Below are 20478 nucleotides of genomic sequence, written 5' to 3'. Positions count from 1 at the left end.
AGTACATCTATTATACGTGGACAGACAAATTGCATCCCTGATGAATTTACTATGTGATACATACATAAGTAGGTAGCAGGCTACAATCTATATACAAGGAATGTACAAACAAGTGTGGTTTACTGTGCAATATATGTTTCAGCATTTCTAGTTAGCCATGGTGTTGTACAAAAATGTGTTCATTGGTCTATTTAACCACTGTTTACATTTTTAAATGTGCATGCCATGGAATAAAAGAGCATAAAGTATACATGGCTCTCTCAGGAGACTGTAAAAAACTCTTATTTGCAAAAGTCCCAGTGAACCCGGAGTGTGCATGAAGAGGAATAGGTCTGTGCATAAGCTTATCTTTGTGTGCATGTGAAGACGTTCAGGCACCAGCTGTTTTATGAGATTCCATATGCTAGGACTTCAAATGGAGACTGCAACAAATAAATAGTTGCACTCTGGATTTTTTTCCTATGACTGTATTAATGTACATGGTTTTTTGACATGCCATTTAGCTTGGCAAGCACATTTGATTGCTTATCATATGCACTTTTTATGGCCATACACACTGAACATCACAGTACACTTAGCTAGAGATTGGGGACTGTGATTACTATGTGCACATGTGTACTCACACATGCAAGCCTTCAGTGTAAGTGTACTATATTTATTTATGTTCCTTTATTTTAGTAAATCAGTTCCAGTATATGGTTTAATATAGTTCAATATTTTTCCAATTTACTGTATATCCATGCAGAATCTTCATATGGTATGCTTATGCATTTTTTCTTTTATCTTAGATATTGTCTGTAGGGAACTACCTACAAGAGAAGAACAGCTCTTCTAAAAAAACAAACACACATCCTCACCTAGGTGAATGCAGCATTGATCCGATGCTGCATCTGTCCCCCACCACCTCAATGACCGAGAACTGAATGATCAAAAACCGCTGATTACTCAGTTCTTCAGTGAGCAGAGAGAGATGGCTGTCAGTCACTGGCTCACTGCTCTGCCCCTCGAGCACTCACTGAAGTACCAGGCTGGGGAGGGGGCGGAAGGGGCTGTCTCAGGCTCTCAGCAGTGCACTGAGAGGCTGTAAAGATAAAAAATAAAAAGGAAAATAAAAAAAATTAAAAAATGTAAAGCTCCCTGTCCCTCTGGGCCCATGTGCACATATGTAAACGGTATTCAAACCACACATGTGAGGTATCCCTGCAATCATTAGAGTGAGAGTAATAATTGTAGCACAAGAACTCCTCTGTAACTCTAAATAGGTAACCTGTAAAAATGTTTAAAGTGTCGCCTATGGAGATTTTTAAGTACCATAGTTTGGCGCCATTCCATGAGCGCGTGCAATTTTGAAGCATGACATGTTAGGTATCATTGTACTCGGCCTAATATCATCTTTCACATTATATAAAAAAATTGGGCTAACTTTACTGTTTTCTTATTTTTTTAATTCAAAAACCTGTATTTTCTCTGGGGAATAGCACTCTTTAGAATTGGATGCCTGTAGGGGATCTCCTAATACGGCCTCAATTGGTAATACTCTAGGGTTGATAGTGTGAGATCCAGTCAGCGGGAGTCCACTGGGTGGTCCGGATATCAGCTTGGTATGTATGGTATATACAGGTAAAGAGAGGAATGCTCTACATAGTGTAAGGGCTCTTTCACACGGCCGCTCCGCTGTTCTTATCCGCTGCGGGACTTTTTTTTTTTTTTCACGGAGCGGATGATACTTGTATATGTAAGACATATACTTCACGACCGTGCTTGGTAGGTGAAACCGGAGTGTTGACGGAGGACGAGCTTGTGGCTCGTCGAATATGTGTCTCACGTATGTTTTGAAAAGTGAGTGTTTTTAAAAATTTTTTTTTTTAAAAAGGCAGTTACATTATGTAGAGTATTCCACTCTTTATATACCATACAGGAGATCCCCTACAGGCATCCGATTTATCCCCATCATCCTGTCTAAAGAGTGCTTTCTATGCTGTAACCTTACAGCAGTAAGGCGAGGGAATAGCATGCACAGAGGTGTCACCACATTGGATTACTGGGACACCAGCCACTAAAATTTTTATATGGTGTTGAGAGATACATGGCTGGAGTAACAAGAAATGTATTTTTGCACTGAGGACACTTACATTGATTTTAAAGTATGAGTATGTTTGTCACAATGTTAGATGGGCAATAAGAGTTGTGGTTCACTAGGTTTTATCAATCTGTTTTCTCTGTTAGGTTGTTTCACTTATTTGCCTCACTGTGTATGACTTTTCACATATAATCTTTTTGATACGTATACCAGTGTATGATTTTCTGCATTTTACTTATTTGCTTACACTTATATTTGCCACAGTTATCACATTTCTCTATATATTTTGGATTGCACAGACAGCGCAGCACAATTATTTTACTATTTTGATCTTTTTAGCCTCGGATGTGCTGACCGGTGAATGCCGCAGTCGTTCTAGCTGACTATCCCAGAAGTGATAGCATGGGGGTACTTTGTTTATACCATAACCCAAGTAGAATTATTAAAAAAAGGTAGAAACACAATGCTTTTTTAAACTATCTGCTTATACTGTAGATATGTGGCTGTGGCTGTGGCTGTGGCTGTGGCTGTGCCCTGGCTTTGCAGGGGTTGCAGACATCTGAGTTTAGAACCATTTTAATACAAAAATGAGTATAACCTATGTTAACCTTGGAAGTACATGAGTCTTGACTGAAATTTTCTCACCCAAGGGTTAGGAAACCCAATATATTTTATATGTGAATTCAACTGTAACTTGATTTTGAAGAACATTAAAGAGTTGTTGTTGTTATTCAGAACATAAAGTATCATACTTCCTGTATGTCCCCATCCATACACAGCACATTCTGTTTTTTCTGGAATTATGCATCCGTAATTTGGCAGTTTTATCTGTGCTACATATTCGTTAAGCACTGCAGATCTATTGAGGAAAAAAATATATTTAATTACTTTCTTTCATATATGGATCAACAAAGTTGTAAAATAACTGAGCTGAGTGAATAAAAAAAATGCAACTGAAAAATAATAATTTGACCATGTTAATTGCAAAAAACAAAACATCAACCCATATGTGTTTATTCAACCCCTATGTGTGCATGCATGTTTTAACCACTTTAAGACTGGAAGGATTTTCCCCCTTAAAGCGGAGTTCCAGACTTTTCTGTGTTTATTAAAAGTCAGCAGCTACGAAAAGTGTAGCTGCTGAATTTTAAGAAACACACACTCACCTGTTCCACGGTCCAGCGATGCCACCGCCCGAAGCCTCGATCCTCTCCCTCTAGTCTCAGTGGCACCGGCATCACTGGTGTGGGCACCTGGCTGTGACAGCTTGCGGATTAACAGCCGGGTACGCACTGCGCATGTGCGAGTTGCGCTGCGCATCTTGATTGGCCGGCAATCTTTTGGGACCTCTGACATGTCCCAGAAGATTGCAGGGAGGGAGGGGGAGAGGAGAACTTCTGCTCAGGGCGCCTGTCAAAACTAGGTACCCGCTCCCCCCCCAAAAAAAATGACATGCCCAATGTGGCATGGCAGGTGGTTGGGACCACCTAAAGCGGAAGTTCCACATTTGAATGGAAATCCATTTTAATGACCAGGCCCTATTATGCGATTCAGCACTGAGTTACTTTCCCGGACAATTGCACAGTCGTGCGATGCTGTACCCAAATATAATTGATGTCCTTTTTTTCCACAAATAGAGCTTTCTTTTGGTGGTATTTGATCACCTCTGCAATATTTTTTTGCGCTATAAACAAAAAAAGAGCGACTATTTTGAAAAAAAGAAAACTATTTTTTTCACATCCTGCTATATGACATTCTCCAAAAAAAAAATTATAAAATCAAAATTTTTTAACATTTTAGGCCAATTTGTTTTCTGCTACATATTTTTGGTATACGCAATAAGCGTATTTTGATTGGTTTGTGCAAAAATTATCGCGTCTACTAACTATGGGAAAGATTTATGTCATTTTTATTGTTTTTTTTTTTTACTAGTAATGGCGGCGATCTGCGATTTTTTGCCGGACTGCGACATTGCGGAGGACAGATCGGACCCCTAACTGACATATTTGACACTTTTGGGGGTACCAGTGACATTACTACAGTAATCAGTGCTAAAAATATGCACTGTTACTGTAATAATGCCATTGGCAGGGAAGGGGTAAACCCTATGGGTGATAAATGGGTTAAATGTGAGCCTAGGGGAGTGGTTCTAACTGTGGGGGGTGTGGCTGGTGAAATGACCATAGAGACATGTGATCCTATATAGAAGGATCACATGAGCTCTGTGATCATTTCAGGGAGAAGAGCGGTCGGCTGTGTTTACAACAGCTGACCTTACTTCTCTCTCAGTGGGGAGCAATCCCTGGTATCAGGCGGCAATTGGAGTCACCTGACCCGTGCATCCGCTTCTCCACTGCCAAGTGAGGGCGTGAGCGCGCCGGCGGCGGCACACGCTCGCCCCCTAGCTTCCTGCGAGCGACCGGCATAAACCTATGACGGTTCGCGCAGGAGAGCCAACCTACCGCAGTAATTAGGCGGCGGATGGTCGGGAAGTGGTTAATCACACACCACAAAAAGGACATTATGAATTAATATAACCTAACTTTAGTTCATATCCAATATTGCTTTCATTTTATTCAATAATGTAGATATATGTGAGACAAAAAGATGATTGAAATACATTTCATAGGCAAGTTCATGACTAAATATTACCAACTGCCATTCACTTGCGCAGTCAGACTTCTTCAGACACCAATAAGTGTATTCTAAGGGGGCAGAGATTGGCAGCAGGAGCTTAGCCATAAACTGAGGTCCAAACAGGACTGTAGATAGGAATGTCAAAAATCCCAAAGTGTCGCAGCACAGCAGCTAGTATTAACAGCCAGCAGGCACCTAAAACACTTGCTTTGAATGTCTTAAGGGGTGCAAAATCCATTTATATGGCAGCCACCGCTTCTGACACCTGTTAGACCTAACGAAACATAATGGAGTTTATGTATTTAAACTGGAAAGTGCAAAATCTGGAGCAACTCTGCAAATAAACCAATCAGCTTCCATTTTTTTTGTCAAAGCTAACATGAACAAGCTGAAGTTAGAATCTGATTGGTAACCATGCAAAGCTGCACTAGATTTTGCATTCTCCCGTTTTGGTAAATCAACCCCAAAGTGTCAGTTCAGAGTAAGGTGTACGTTTAGTAAACTGAGAAGTTTTCTCTCAGTTCACTTCTCGGCAGTTCTCAGAGAAAAAATATCTCCTCTGGCACCCAGTTTAGAAGGAGAACTTTACTTCTCACAGGGTGATCAGAGGAGAATTTTGTTCTCTGAGAACTGCCAAGATCTGTGCATAACTGGGTGGACTGCCTGTAATCTCACGAGATATTGTGAGATTACAGCCGCCACTAAGTTTAAAAAGTGAAACTAAAGTTTAAAAGAACTCGTAATGACATGTTCTGACACATGAAAACATATCTATACACACATGCACAGTATATATACATATATACATACAGTATATATATATATATACACACCAGTACATACAGTATATATATATATATATACATACACCAGTACATACCGTATATATATATATATATATATATATATACACCAGTACATACAGTATATATATATACACACACACACCAGTACACACAATATATATATATATATATATATATATATATATATATATATATACACACACATACATACACCCACAACCACACATACATACATACATACATACATACATACATACATACAATATATACATTCATTTTGAACCCACTGGTGCTGATATATGGTGGGAAGAAAGAAGTCTTCTTCCTGTAATCACACAGCTTCTCCCCCTGATTCTCCACCTCCGAGCTGGAGAAGCAGGAAGAGGAGATCTTCAAAGAGAAGCACAGTGATAAGGTGACATCATGTCATGTGTTACTAAACTGGCCATTTCTGTTGCAGTGAATGCAAGCCGTTTGTGTACTGAGATGAGAAGAGAAGACTGTGTTCTCCACTACTCTTCTCAGTCATTTAAACCGGCAATGCTCTGAGACAAGCCGTGATCATCCAGATCTCGGCTTATCTCAGTTTACTAAACGTACACCTTAGTTCAGAGTAGGAGAGACTCTCTATAGCTCTTCCCTGACTCCAGTCACATAAACCAGCTGCAGTACTTCCCCTCACTCTGACTTGCCTGGTTTGATGAGTGGGTTTAATGGATGGAGGAGGGCTGTACTTGGTGGAGATCTGTACGAGGGGGGGGGGGGGGGATCTGTACCAAGAAGAGATATATACTGGAGAAGGAGAATTGTATAAAAAACAAACAAAAGTTCCCAGCTCACTTACCACCTACCCTGCAACAAAACTAAATTAGCCAAATCCAACAGTGCAACTAAACCCCTTGTTTTTAACGTGAACTGTTAGAAAGGGCTAATTATGTTTTGTTGCGGGCTAGCTGGTAAGTGAGTTGAGAAATTTTCTTTGCTTTTGATGGGTGTTGCCTTTACATGTGCTCCTTGCTACAAAGACTAGTTAAAGAATGGGGTGTTTGCAATTTGTTTGTAGATTGGGATTTAGTGCGGGTAAGCACAGAATAACTCCAGCTGTCACTGTTCCCTTGCTGGGTTCCCATGCATCCCTATTACTTTAAGGAGGGGTGGGCAAACCTGCCCTTAATCTATCCGACTCCTATATGCATGTTCCAATTTGGGAGACTCTCAAAATTATAGAGTTAGGACCGCAGTAAACTGGGGTGCTTTAACATGGCCAATGCGGCTTACACATATGATTACAAATGTGTACAACTAAACCCCTTGTTTTTAACATAAACTGTTAGACAGGGCTAATTTAGTTTTTTTTTTTTGCAGACTGGCTTGCAGATGAGCTGGGAATTTTTTTTTTTTTTTTTGATGTGCATGCCCCTCCATGTGCTTCTTGCTGAAAAGGCTAGTTATAGGTTGGAGTTGTTTGCCATTTTTTTGTAGTAGAGGAGAGATCTGCACTAGGAAAAGATATTTACTGGGGAAAAGATCTGTACCTGTTGTATTCTTTATTCCAACCTGTGCATTATGCTCCCCTGATTCCTGTGTGGGTACCCCAAACCACAACCCTTGTGCATTACCTACCCTAACCCCTGCATCCTGTGGGTTATGCACTTCTAACCCATGCACTATACACACTATACTGTGGGTTTGATTTAATAAAACTGGAGAGTGCTGAATCTGATGCAGCTCTGCAAAGAAACCAATTAGCTTCCAGATTTTTTTTTGTCAAAGCTTAATTGAACTGGCTAAAGTTGTAAGCTAATTGGCTACCATGCACAGTGGCACCAGACTGTGCACTCTCTAGTTTTAGTAAATCAACCCCAGAGTATTTCATACTTCTGACCACTGCACTGTGTATGTAGGGCTGCATATGACATACCCCTGACCACTGCACTCTTTATATTTAGGCTGCACACACTGCCTAATTATTCTCCTCTGGATGGCCAAGGCTTACCCCCCAGGGAAAAAAATCCTTTTTGCTTACAGGTTTACCCCTCCAAGTCTCTCTTGCTCTTTTTTAAGTATACTTACCTTTCCTGAGTCACTCTTCATTGGTGACATCACTGCCTGGCTACCCTACTTTCTGAAAGCCCACTATCATTCTTTGTGATGTTACCTTCCCGTTAATGTTACCAGTCTGGCTACATCTCAGCTTCTCAACGTAACCTCATCTTTTTACCTAGCACATTTGATGCAATCCATTACTCACTCTGATGGTAACACCCTTGACCTTTTATTCCCCCACCTTATCAACATGCTCTTTCCTCCCTCTGATCACAACTTCATCACTCTCACAGTGTCCCTATCTTTAACCTCCTATCCTTCCAAGCAGCAAATGATTACCCATAGAAACATTTGCCACTTAAACACATCCTTTTTGCATTGTGCTACTTACCTCCTCTGTGATCAAATCTCACCCCTGTCCTGCCCTTACTACCTGGCCACTTCTGACTACAACAGTTCACAGTTTATCCTCAATGGATATATTTGCCCCACACCCCACTACACACAGAAACAGGCCTTGAACATTAAAACCTTGGCAAACTGATGACACCGGAAATCTTAAAAGACATAGACGTTCACTGGAGTGATTGTGGCATAAAACCGAATCCCTGAAAGCCTTCACCCTATAAAAATCTTCCTTCCTAAAATGCAATTCCTCCCTCCATGCTGCCAAACAAGCTTAGTTTGTCACTTTCATGATACCTCTTATGATAACCTGTCATCCAGTCCTCGTCAGCTCTTTTCTACGTTTAACTCTCTCCTTTGCTCACCTCCACCTCCAACCAGTAACTCACTCAATGCTCAGGTGATTGTCAGTTACTTAACAAGCTCCCACCTCACTGACAACAACCTTATTGACCCCTTACACTCTGGCTTTTCCTCACAACACTCCATAGAAACTCACCTACTGAAACTCACTGCCAATTTACTGCAAAAACGAATGGCCACTATTCCATACTCATACTACTAGACCTTTCTGCTGTCTTTGATACTGTTGACCACCCACTCCTCCTCAAAAACCTCCACTACCTTTGACCCTGAAACTCAGCTCTTTCCTGGTTTTCCTCCTTTCTATTACAACGTTCCTACAGTGTTACCCAAAACTCTGTCTCCTCCTTTCTACTTCCTCTTTCTGTAGGGGTTCCTTAAGGTTCTGTCCTTGGACCCCTTCACTTCTACATCTACACCTACTCCCTTGGTCTTTGGTAAACTCCCACAGCTTTCAATACCATTTCTATGCTGATGACACCCAAATCAATCTCTATACTCCCCACCTCACCACTTCAGTCTCCTCTCACATTAATAACTTATTACCCAGAAATATCAGTATGGATGGCACACCACTTTTTCAAACTCAATCTTTCTAAAACTGAGCTCATAATATTTTCCCCAGCAATTGCCCCTCCATCAAAATCTGTAATACAACTATCAGTCCTGCCCTTCATGCTAGGGTGCTAGGTCTAATCCTTGATTCTAACTTGTCCTTTTAAGCCCCAAATCCAATCACTGTCCAAATCATGTAGACTTCACTTCCATAACATCTCCAAAATATGCCCCTCTTAGGAGGGTTAGAAGGGCCCTGCTACTGAGAGCTTACAGAAGGGGCAAGTGGTAATAGATGTGATGGATGAGCTGATGGGAGAAATAAAAGATTCAATTGGTAGCTGAGGACAGGAGAAATTCATTTTCAGAGATCATCTAAAAGTAAACAGAGTCCTGGAGAATAGATGAGCATAGAAGGAGGGAACAAGAAAACAGGAGCGGAGAGGACAATTTGTGTGCTATATTGAGACATGGTTAGTAATGTAGCTGAGGGCAGAGTTGTGGGTGGCTTTGTAAATTGTTAGTATTTTTAACTATGCAGTATTTGTTGGGTGAGCAGAAGCTGATGGAAGGATCAACGGAGAGAGCAGTATCAGACACTAAACAATTGGTAAGGTGGATGAGTCTTGCAGCAGCATTCATGATGGAATGAAGGGGAAATAGCCAATGTAAAGGTAAGCCAACGAGGAGGTTGTTGCAGAAGTCAAGGCGAGTTGCAACTAGGGAGTGAATTAGAAGCTTTGTGATGTCGTTGGTAAAGAAGATGCATATTTTGGAGATGTTAAGGAGAGTGAGGAAGCATGATTTGGAAAGTGATTGAATCTGGGGGTGAAATGAGGGCTCAGAGATCAGAGTTACACCTAGCAAGGACTGATAGTTGTGCCCTTAATCTCAACATAATACACAAGGGAAGAGGCATGTGGAGGAGGAAATATTATGAACTCATTTTTGGATAGATTGAGTTTGAGGAAGTGGTGTTACATCCTTATTGATATGTTTGTTAGTAAATTAGAAATGCATAAAAGACTGATGGAGTGAGCCAAGGGGTATAAATATATATTTGGGTGTTGTCAACATAAAAACAGTATTTTAAGCCATGGCAGGCTATCAGCTTACCCAGGGAGGAGGTGTAGACCAAGAATAAAAGAGGTCCAGGGACAGAATCTTAGGGAACCCTAACAGAAAAAGGAATGGGAGAGGATGAGGTAGAGTTGTAAGTGACACTGAAGGTGCGGTGAGAAAGGTAAGATGAAAACCAATGAAGAGTCCAGTCATGGAGACCAAAGGAATAGAGTTTTTTTTTTTTTTTTGGAGAGGGTGGCCAACTGTATCAAAGGCAGCAGAGAGATCCATGAGTAAGAATACAGAATAATAACCATTGGTTTTAGCCATTAGTAAGTTGCTTATGAGTTTTAAGAGAGCAGTTTGTGTGGAGTACTGCAAGATTGTGAAATCCAGACTGGGGGATCAAGAAGGTTATTCTCAATGAGGTATCTGCTCAGGCATTCAATGAGTTTGGAGGTAAAAGGGAGCAAGGAGATGGGATTTGGGTTGTTAAGATTGGTAGGGCTCAGCTAGAGATTTTTACCTATGGGTGTAACCAGTATATGCTTTGGAGAGTTGGGGAAGACAAAAATAGAGAGGGAGAGATTTAAGATGTGAGTTAAAGAGTGTAGGACAGAACACGAGGGTGAAAGAATTATTACAACATTTTGGTGTCCAGGGGGCAGGTGGTTAGATGTGCATTAGAAAAAAGCTCAGTGACCTGCTCTATCGAAGGAGGATTAAACTAGGGAAGTTTTGAGTGGCAGGTGGACATGGAATGTTAGGTGGAGAAGATACTGCATCTATATGGTTGAGATCTCTTCACAAATTGTATTGATCTTATTTGTGAAGCGATTTGTGATATCCTGGGCAGTGAGTGAGTTAATGGGTGGAGGCATGCAAGAACGAAGTAGAGAGTTAAAGGTGGAAAAAAGTTGATGGGGACTTCGTAAATTGGTGTTAATGAGAGTGATAAAGTAGGTCATCTCCCTTTATTCCATGCATGTATTAAACTAAAATTGATGACAGTAAATTGATTTAGTAAAGGATGAGAATGATCATTATTATTGCTATTATTATGCTATTATTTGAACCTATGCAAGTTAATCTATGCTTTCTTCGGTCATCCAGTTGTGTGAAATTTTAAAAAAATATTGCTGCACACAAACAGTTGTTTAAAAAGAACACATTTTACTGTGCGATTGGAAAAAAATATATAACTTATAAGCTAACTCTGTAGAACTATAATCATATTTTTTCTTGATCACTTGATCGTTGTGTTATTACTAGTTTTCAGTTCAACTATGCTCTATCCTGTATTAAACAGCATAATTAAAGAAATATACACTATATTACCAAAAGTATTGGGACGCTTGCCTTTACACGATTATGAACTTTAATGGCATCTCAGTCTTAGTCCGTGGGGGTCAATATTGAGTTGGCCCACACTTTGCAGCTATAACAGCTTCAACTCTTCTGGGAAGGCTGTTGGTGGAGGGGGGATTCTAATATGGGATTGTTTTTCAGAGGTTGGGCTTGGTCCCTTAGTTTTAGTGTAGGGAACTCTTAAAGCATCAGCATACATAGACATTTTGGACAATTTAACGTTCCCAACTTTGTGGAAACAGTTTGGGGATGGCCCCTTCCTGTTCCAACATGACAAAGGAAGGTCCATAAAGACATGGGTGAGCACGTTTGGGGTGGAGGAACTTGACTGGCCTGCACAGAGTCCTGACCTCAACCTGATAGAACACTCTTGGTATAATATAGAGTGGGTATAATATAGAGTGGGGACTTTGAGCCAGGCCTTCTCGTTCAACATCAGTGCCTTACCTCACTTCTAAATCTTCCATAGACACACTTCTAAATCTTGTGGACAACCTTCTCAGAAGAGTTTACGCTGTTATATCTGCAAAGGGGTGGGCCAACTCAACATTGAACCCTAAGGATTAAGACTGGGATGCCATTAAGGTTCATGTGCGCATAAAGGCAAGCATCCCAATACTTTTGGAAATATAGTGTACTTGTCTTTGAAAACAGACACGCTTATGGTACTGTAGCTTATACTGTAGGCTTTTTAAAATACATTGAGAATGTTCTTTCAAAATTGTACATTGTTGTAAAGTATTCAATATTTGATGTGAAGTACCTAACAATGTATAACACATACTGTAACTACTTAAACATAATCTAACAATTTGCTTTTATAAAATTGCCTCAACACATCTGTGTACTACTTGAAATAATTTTTTTAATGTTTGAGTAATATGTTTTCTATGGGTAAACCACATTCTAAGCAGCAGATGAAAACGCATACTAATCATCACCATTAAGGTACATCGTGAGAGGGGCTACATTTGTACATTTAAGAACAGCAGCTCACTGGGATGTCTTTTATGAAAAACATATGTTCCCTACACCTAGACATAATATGGCTGCATTTTAATGATCTGTCTCCAAGCTGTAACACTTAAAGAAAATAAATTGACTCTGCAAATAGTCCAATGATAGTTTCTAAGATCTGAGTTTATACAAAGTGGGAACTACCACTCACAAATGAGCAATGGATTTCACATTTAATAACAACAATTTACATTATTTAACAGGACTGGACAAGCTATAGTATTATTAATAACTTGCAGCGTCTGGCTAAAAAGCTAAAGTAATAACTTTAGCATCCAAAGAAGTGGAATTAAAGTGATTGTAAATGATCACCTTGTAAAACAACCTATTAAATATTTAAATATGTAAAATACCCATTTTCATTCAAATAGAAATTAAAGGCTAACTGTTTATATATAAACATTATAAATACCTTTTTGTCCTTTTTTATAAGTGATCACATTCCCTCTCAGCTGCATAAGAGCTGGGGGAAGGAGAAGCAGCAGTACACTGAGCTTCCCAGTAAATGACTGTGCAGCGGGGGCGTGTCAGGACAAGTCTGATCATTGAGCACACTGAGGCCGTTTTTGTCTTTTTCCATATTACACTCTGAGAGCGGGTCCTTAAAGTGTCAGCACATCTTTTACATTGGTGAACACCGTATGATTGGATTCGTACTGGAGCTGATTTTCTGGATACAGGCGAAGTAGTCCTCTAACTACTTACCGTGTATGCCCCGTCTCTCTCTGGTAAGAGGCTATATGTGGTGAAGGGCTTCACAAGCGTCTGTCTGCAATTTACACCAGGGTGGAAATTTACCTTGCATTTTCATGAACTGTACACCCATCAAGGCTGAATGTGGCTGTGATGTGATTCCCAGTTATTGCTGCTCTTCTTCCATGGGATTTATTGACTGTTCTACCGAGCGCGACTCTTTTTATATCAAGAATATGAAGTGTTGGGGTAATAAATGATTTAACTCTAATGATTCATTCACTGCTATTGCTAACTTATAGCCCAACTCCAGTAGTCCCGCCCCCCCCCCCCCCCAGTTGTTGTCTAGGTTGCTGTGGTAATGCATGCATGGAAATGTACCCATGATGGCCTGAGCTCACAGGAAGCCGGTAAATGACACTGTAAATCATTTAGTGTGACCAGATGCAAGAAAATGTCACACAAGGAAGTGCCGGAATGTGAAAATGGCGAGTGGTATTTTTTCTATTTACCAGGCACAGGAAAGCACTTAAAACACACATGGAATTGGATTTTTTTTTAAATATAAAATTAAACCTTACTACAGAAACATTAGTTGCTTGAGGCCCAAAAGGCCCACCATAGGGGCTTTATTGGTTTGTCTTACACTGGGTCTAACAGGTGTAAGGCATTTAAGACATTAAATGAAGCTAGTTAGGTTATGGTTTAGCATTGCTGCAACCCAACCAAGACAGCACAAATGATGTGTTGGACATGTGACATGTGAAAAACCCTAACTCAACAAGTTTTTTACATATACATATTTAAATTGTTACCTTTTCCTACTACTCATTTCTGTATACCAGGTGTGCCCTCTGATGTGGCCCACGACCTTGTGCTCTGGGATAGTGGGTTGGCAAGCTCAGATCGTAGGTTGCTGACCCACCATCCGAGAGCACCATTGTTGTGGATGAAGCTGGCGGTAGAAGAAGCATGTGGCCATGGAGGAAGCAAAGCTGCAGGAGCCAGTGCTACCTCTATAGTGTTCCAGACGTAGTGATACCAAATGCACTCCGCCTGGGACAGCAACATTTCTACAGCTGGCACCCGGTGATGCCTGCAGAAAGGGCAATTCCTGGAGATCAGAAAGTGAAGGATCATTAAAGGATCATTGAAGGATCATTAAAATAAAGGTCAGTTTATTGAAATGACAGTATATATGTAGCAATGGGCATATGTTCTATACTGATTACTAGGTTGCTTTCAAACTGATCTGCAGGTGCAGCGTAGTGTACCTGCAGGTTACCTGCACTGGGTCAAAGACTGATATTATTACCTGTGGATTTGGTGCACTTTCTGAAAGTGTGCCAAAACTCCCAATTGCAGAAGTTTTGGTGTGCTTTCAGAAAGTGCACTATATCTGCAAGATATAATAAAAGTCTATGGCAAAGCGCAGCTTACCCACAGGAAAGCCACAGGTGCACTGTGTTGCACCTGCAGTGAGGGTAAAATGCAGCACATCAGTGTGAAAGGAGCCTTATGGGAGGCTCAGGACAGTAATGGTACATTTACATTTGTGGTTTGGGAGCAATAAAATGACACAGTTCATTGTGGCCGGTGGCCTCTGACCGGTTACCAAATCACTTAAGTGTCCCTGGCTCTACAAAAGGTTGAGCCCCCATGCTGTATAATGACCCTCTCTGATTCCTTTCCCTAGATCAGATGCCAAATTGGTTTCCATGTGTTCATACCTTATATGAACAGTATTACAAATACATAGATGTAAACTAGAAATAAAAGTCATGATAGGCTTTGAATTATAATCATTTCCCCTTACTCACTTGGAAAGTTTTAAAAGAACAAGGTTTGATCCCATTGGTCCATGAACAAGCTGGGAAATACTGAAAATTTGTCTATGGTCCTGTGTTCTCCTGTAGATGTTTTGGACTCCCAGCCATGCTTCATAGTCGCTGAGGTCAACATTTCTATAGAGAAAAAAAAATGTATATATTTCTGTAATGATACTTCGGATCTGTGTTGCAATGTTGTAATAATGTAGACAAAAATTGCAGAACCTCTAGCTTTATGAACAATACCTGGTCTTTACTTTCCTCCAGTAATTATAATGAAACAAAAGAAGAAGTTGAGGCTTATATATGTAGGCTTCATTTGGGAACTTCCTTATGAAAACATTAGCTGGCTGTCCGTAATGCTATTTTATTGGCTTTGTTACACTCACTGAGCTGGAACAAGTACACACATTTGGAGTTCCTATTTTAGAAGCTGCATACTTTCCTCAGTCTGTGACTTAGAAAGTATTAAAGTGAGAAAAAGCCAAGCTGCTAATATTTTCAGAAGTATCTCAGAGATGTCAGAATCCACATTTCTTTAACTAAAGGTTACAATACCACCCTGTAAATAATGCATTTCATAAATGCACATGATGCAGCTTAACTAGAACCTTACATTTTAAACACATTTGCCACCCTGCAGCTTGTATGCTACTGCTCCATATGTAAAAAAAAAGTCCTCAATAAAAGTAAGTGTCTGAAGAAAAGTTTCATAGTTTTATCCCCCAGCCCACTATCTCCATGGTTCTCTCAACTTATGGACTTCACCTATTTCCTGTAATTGTTATATAGGTAACCCCAGTGTCTTTTTATCATTTAATTGTACTATTGAGAATCTGACACATCCCCATATTGACCCATTACACTGGACCAGAGCGCCAGCTAATCCTCTTTTTCCTTTAAAAGTAAGTGTCTGACTAAGTACAGACACACATCAAAATGGGGCATTTAGCACACATTTGTACTTCTGTGTTTGTCAAGAGTGGCCTCATGTCATGCTAATTAAAGTGTTACAAGCAACATTCACGCCATTGGTAACATTGATCTACATGACTTCCCCTGCCTGCCCCCATGCTTCAAGAGAACTGTGGAAAACAGTAGTGTTGATTACTTAAATTAGAGGCATGGGGAGGAGGGGAGACCAAAAGGCACCACATTCCATATAGAAAAATAGAACTGTGGGACTTTCAGGTGCCATAGAAAACTTATATCTTACAATGAATTATAAAAACAATTAGCTTTGTTGTATCAAAATAACTGAAAAGTCCCACAGTCCTATTTTTTCTATTTTTATTACTTAGGGTAGTAGAAGCTGTTCACTTAATAAAGTTAATGGTCAAAAGCAAAGTGAACAAATGTTAATTGAGCTTAGTAAAAGCTTAAAAAAGATGTGTTTGATTCAATCAACCAATCACGTCCTGGCAAAATTCCTGATTTTTAAAATATTTTCACACATAATTGGACATTTAAAGTAAACACCTTATATACTGAAATTCACTTTGTGAAAAAAAAACAAAAAAAAACATGTATTCATTTAGTAAATTAATCTCACTGTCCTAGTAAGGACAGTTTCTCTCCCCTACATCTTGTATTCCCGTTTGCTTACTGTTATTGCTTGCTTAACAATGCTTTGTTAAGTTCTGGATTCTTTTCTGAATGCAATGCCTAAAGGGGAATTAGCATCAGGAAAACTGTCCATAAGTATTGGTATGGGCATCCATCATGCAGAACTTTTTTCAGACACTGGCTGATTTACTAAAGGATAATAAAATTATCTAAATCACTACTAAATTACTAAAGAACAATAAAACATGTGAACATTTACTTCAATTATCCAATCATGTGCAAAGAAAATCCCTGTTTACTCAATTTATCGGCACATGTTTGGATAATTGAAGATATTATTCACACAATTTAAACATTCTCAATTACTTTAGTAAATCAGCCTTTGTGCTGAGAAATGCAGAAGCATACCGCTCATCTTTCTAACACATTTGAAGTGTTTTTTTTTTTGGAGTGGGGGGGCTGGGGCAATTACCTTTCTTACTAACAGGCACCTTGGTAGACAAGAATAATGTCCATTTAGGACATCTCTTTCCCGCACCCCCACCTGAGACATGCCATATGTCCAAGGAGGCTGCAGGAACCGTCTCATAGCACTACTGTGGATGCAATGTGCAGAGCTGGTTGTGAGACATCAGGAAGTCACAAGCCGCAACCAAATACATAATGGTGGCACAGTAGAATAGAAGCCTGCCACAGATTGGACAGCAGGTTGGACAGCAGAGAGGACGGTGCTAAAATCCATGGGCTGGGAAGTAATTGTTTCTTAACCACTTAAGCCCTGGAAGATTTTACCCCCTTCCTGACCAGGGCCTATTTTGCGATTCGGCACTGCGTGACTTTAACGGACAATTGCGCAGTCGTGCGACGCTGTACCTAAACTAATTTGACGTCCTTTTTTTCCCACAAACAGAGCTTTCTTTTGGTGGTATTTGATCACCTGTGCGATTTTTTTGATCATGCGCTATAAACAAAAAAAGAGCATCAATTTTGCAAAAATAACAATATTTTTCACATTTTTTTTACATGAAATTCCCAAAAGAAAATGTAAAAATCAAAAATTTTTAACATTTTAAGCCAATTTGTTTTATGCTACATATGTTTGGTAAAAAAAATCGCAAAAAGCGTATTTTGATTGATTTGCGCAAAAGTTATTGCATTTACTAACTAAGGGAAAGATTTTTGTCATTTTTGTTGTTTTTTTTTTCACGCGTAATGGCGGCGATCTGCGATTTTTTTGCGGGACTGTGACATTGCGGCGGACAGATCGGACCCTTGACTGACATTTCTGACACTTTTGGGGTTACCAGTGACATTACTACAGTAATCAGTGCTATACATATGCACTGTTACTGTAAAATGACACTGGCAGTGAAGGGGTTAACTTTTTTTGAGAGGGAGGGGTTGTGTGTGTCCCTAGGGGCGTGTTTCTAACTGTGATTGGCTGTGGCTTGAGGTGTAGGAACAGTGATCAACGGTCCTACATAGTAGAACCGTATGATCACCATTCCTACACAGGGGATAATGACAGGTGGCTTGTTTACATCAGCCGCCTGCCTTTCTCGCGCTCTAACGGACAATCGCGAGACATCAGGTCTGCCGTGCACGCGCGCGGGGGGGTCCGTGACCGAGCGGGTGCGCGGCTCCGGCGGCGCGCGCTCGCTCCCTAGAGCCTCACAGGCTAGTGACGTACCCATACGTCACTTTGCCTGTGAGGGGCTGACCGCCGCAGTATATGTACTTGCGGCGGTCGGCAAGTGGTTAAAAGCAGCCAAAGTAGTTGTAGCTGCTGACTTTACATTTTTAAACAAGAGTGAAGTATCTATTTATTGAAAAGAATATAATACAATGATACATAGTAATTTTTTAAAGCACTCACCCAGAGGGAAAACACTGACTTGCCGTTAAAACCCACTTCTCGTTTACTAGAGATCCTCCACATTTATGTTTGTTCCTGCAAAACAAAATGAATGAGAGAATGAAAACATAGAATGTGAAAAATAAACAATTTTTTTTTTTTACCAAAGAAGGGAGACTGTTTGCCTGCTCTAGAGTTTATATCTGACATGTAAAAATATGGGAGTGTAGGGGAGGTTATCATTTATGTGACATGTCATGGATGCTATCCAAGAATGTAAACGTTATGTGAGCACAAAAGCATTTTGTTTCAATTCACCTCTGGCTAACATGAGATTTGTTACTCTTACTCCAGTACTAGAATCCAAAAGGGCAGCAATTAAAGGAAAGGGGTTAGCTTTACACAGTTAATCCAAATCACACAGATGTTTAAAACTTCAGAGAGCCTGACGGGATAAATCCAAGACTAATTTACGGCTGATCTTTATTGCAATGGAAAGACAGCAGGATAACATAAATGCTTGTTTGTTTTTTCTTGTTTCTTTTCCTTTTTTTTTTTTTTTTGTTTCCTGTAGGTCTTTTTTTGACAGGGGATCAAACATCTGGTTAAACTAAGCAAATCTGATTCACTTATGCCCTGTTCTAATCTTTAATAGCTTAAAGCAAACTATGTATTAGTCAGTGGGCTCACTTGCCAAGATTCTGGAAATACAGCCACTGCCTACAGATATAGCCAACGTTATTGCAAAGACTGGTATATATTTGTTTAATATTCTCAGAGGAGGGCGAAGACTGCAAGAGCAGAAGCATGAGAAAGTGGGAGGCAAGCCTGCTATTTTACATGTCAGAACGTGCCACAAGTTGTTATAATAATGTTGGTTTATTCTATAAAAGCAGTATGTACTTACATTGCTAAAAGTCACCAACAATGGATGTGTCGTATTTGAGCAATGAGATTGCATACTGTGTGAAATTGTGTACACGTATAGAGATTAAAATATCACCTAGCAACACTTGTGCTTGAACAATTGAAATGCTCTTCATTCTTTATTCAAACAAATTTTGTTATAAAGAGTTATTCCTTTATTTAAAACACATTTTAAAGGGGGTCAATACATTCCAAATAACATGGTTTTGTGCGGCCCCTGTGGGTGATCACTTAAAACCTCAGCCTGAACAATCTCAATTTGGTTTAACAGGATCCTCAATGCAGAATGGATATCGCTGTCCTTTAGTTGCAGATTATCAGAGTCTATCTGAAACAAATTACATTTGCTTGGCCTGTACAGTGAATGTAAGAATGAACCAGCTACCTTGAGTTATATTGCTCAAAAGCTGCAAAAGTCTGAACTCTTTTTATGACATAGCAAAGAGCATATGTTACCATCATCATGAAAAATTGAGCAGTAAGTCTTTGTTTCTGAAGAATTAAATTTAAAAAAAATAAAATAAAAAAAGGTATTTGTATGTCACTTAGTAGCTCTTTTTTAAACGACATACATTTTATACTTTAGTAAGTCATACACCTCATAATGTCTGTATCAAAAATATAACCACCCAGATACAGGATATGAGAAAAGAAGACATGCCCAAGGTGGTCTTTTGGTAATAAAACTGATATAATTTCTATGGAGAGTATCTATGCAAGTTGAAAGCCATTTTAAATGACCTTTCACTCTAAATATTGGAAATTACCTGTATCTCAGACTAACCATCCATCCATCGTTGCCTTGTGCTGGACTCCCATTTACTACCCTTAGCTGTTTTGTTGAGGCACACGATCCTGGATCTAAAATCAAAGAATATAACAAATTAAACTTGTTTATTTTATTTTTTTTTACAAAACAATCTCCTGGTACTTATACATTTTAAATGCTATATACTTATTAAAACACAACTATAGCCTTATTTTTCAGATTAGGTGGAACCTATGTCGTTTAGGGAGATTATCCTATACTTGCAGTCCCTATGACTATAGGAGAAAATTCTAGTTGTTAGCACACAGTCAGCAATAAAAACTAACAGAAGTTCTAACCCTCTGATCACCTGAGCTTTGGAACTGTCTCCAATCCATCTAAATATGCTACTTCACCCCCAATAAAAGGTAAAGCCTAGTAAAATATACATTATTTTATGTACATTACACATAGAAATATACAAATAAGATGATAAAGGTCCAGTATATGCATTTATATTT

General features: G+C 39.6%; 1 protein-coding gene across 2 annotated transcripts in view; it reads right to left on the bottom strand.

Annotated features, from left to right (window-relative positions):
• The window catches only part of HGF (hepatocyte growth factor), a 156040-nt gene that overhangs the window by 3399 nt on the left and 132163 nt on the right, over positions 1–20478 (bottom strand). For both annotated transcript variants that reach the window (XM_082256600.1, XM_082256601.1), the window contains exons 13-16: positions 19977–20070; positions 18304–18378; positions 14853–14996; positions 2833–2939 (exon numbers count right to left, since the gene is read on the bottom strand). In XM_082256600.1, coding sequence (XP_082112726.1) covers positions 2833–2939; positions 14853–14996; positions 18304–18378; positions 19977–20070 — 420 coding nt within the window. The remainder of the gene's footprint in view (positions 1–2832; positions 2940–14852; positions 14997–18303; positions 18379–19976; positions 20071–20478) is intronic.

The sequence above is a fragment of the Pelophylax lessonae genome (assembly GCF_965119305.1).
Source record: "Pelophylax lessonae genome assembly, chromosome: 4".
Lineage (NCBI taxonomy): Eukaryota > Metazoa > Chordata > Amphibia > Anura > Ranidae > Pelophylax > Pelophylax lessonae.
The sequence above is the reverse complement of the archived record's forward strand: the minus strand, read 5'-3'. Positions and strand labels throughout refer to the sequence as shown.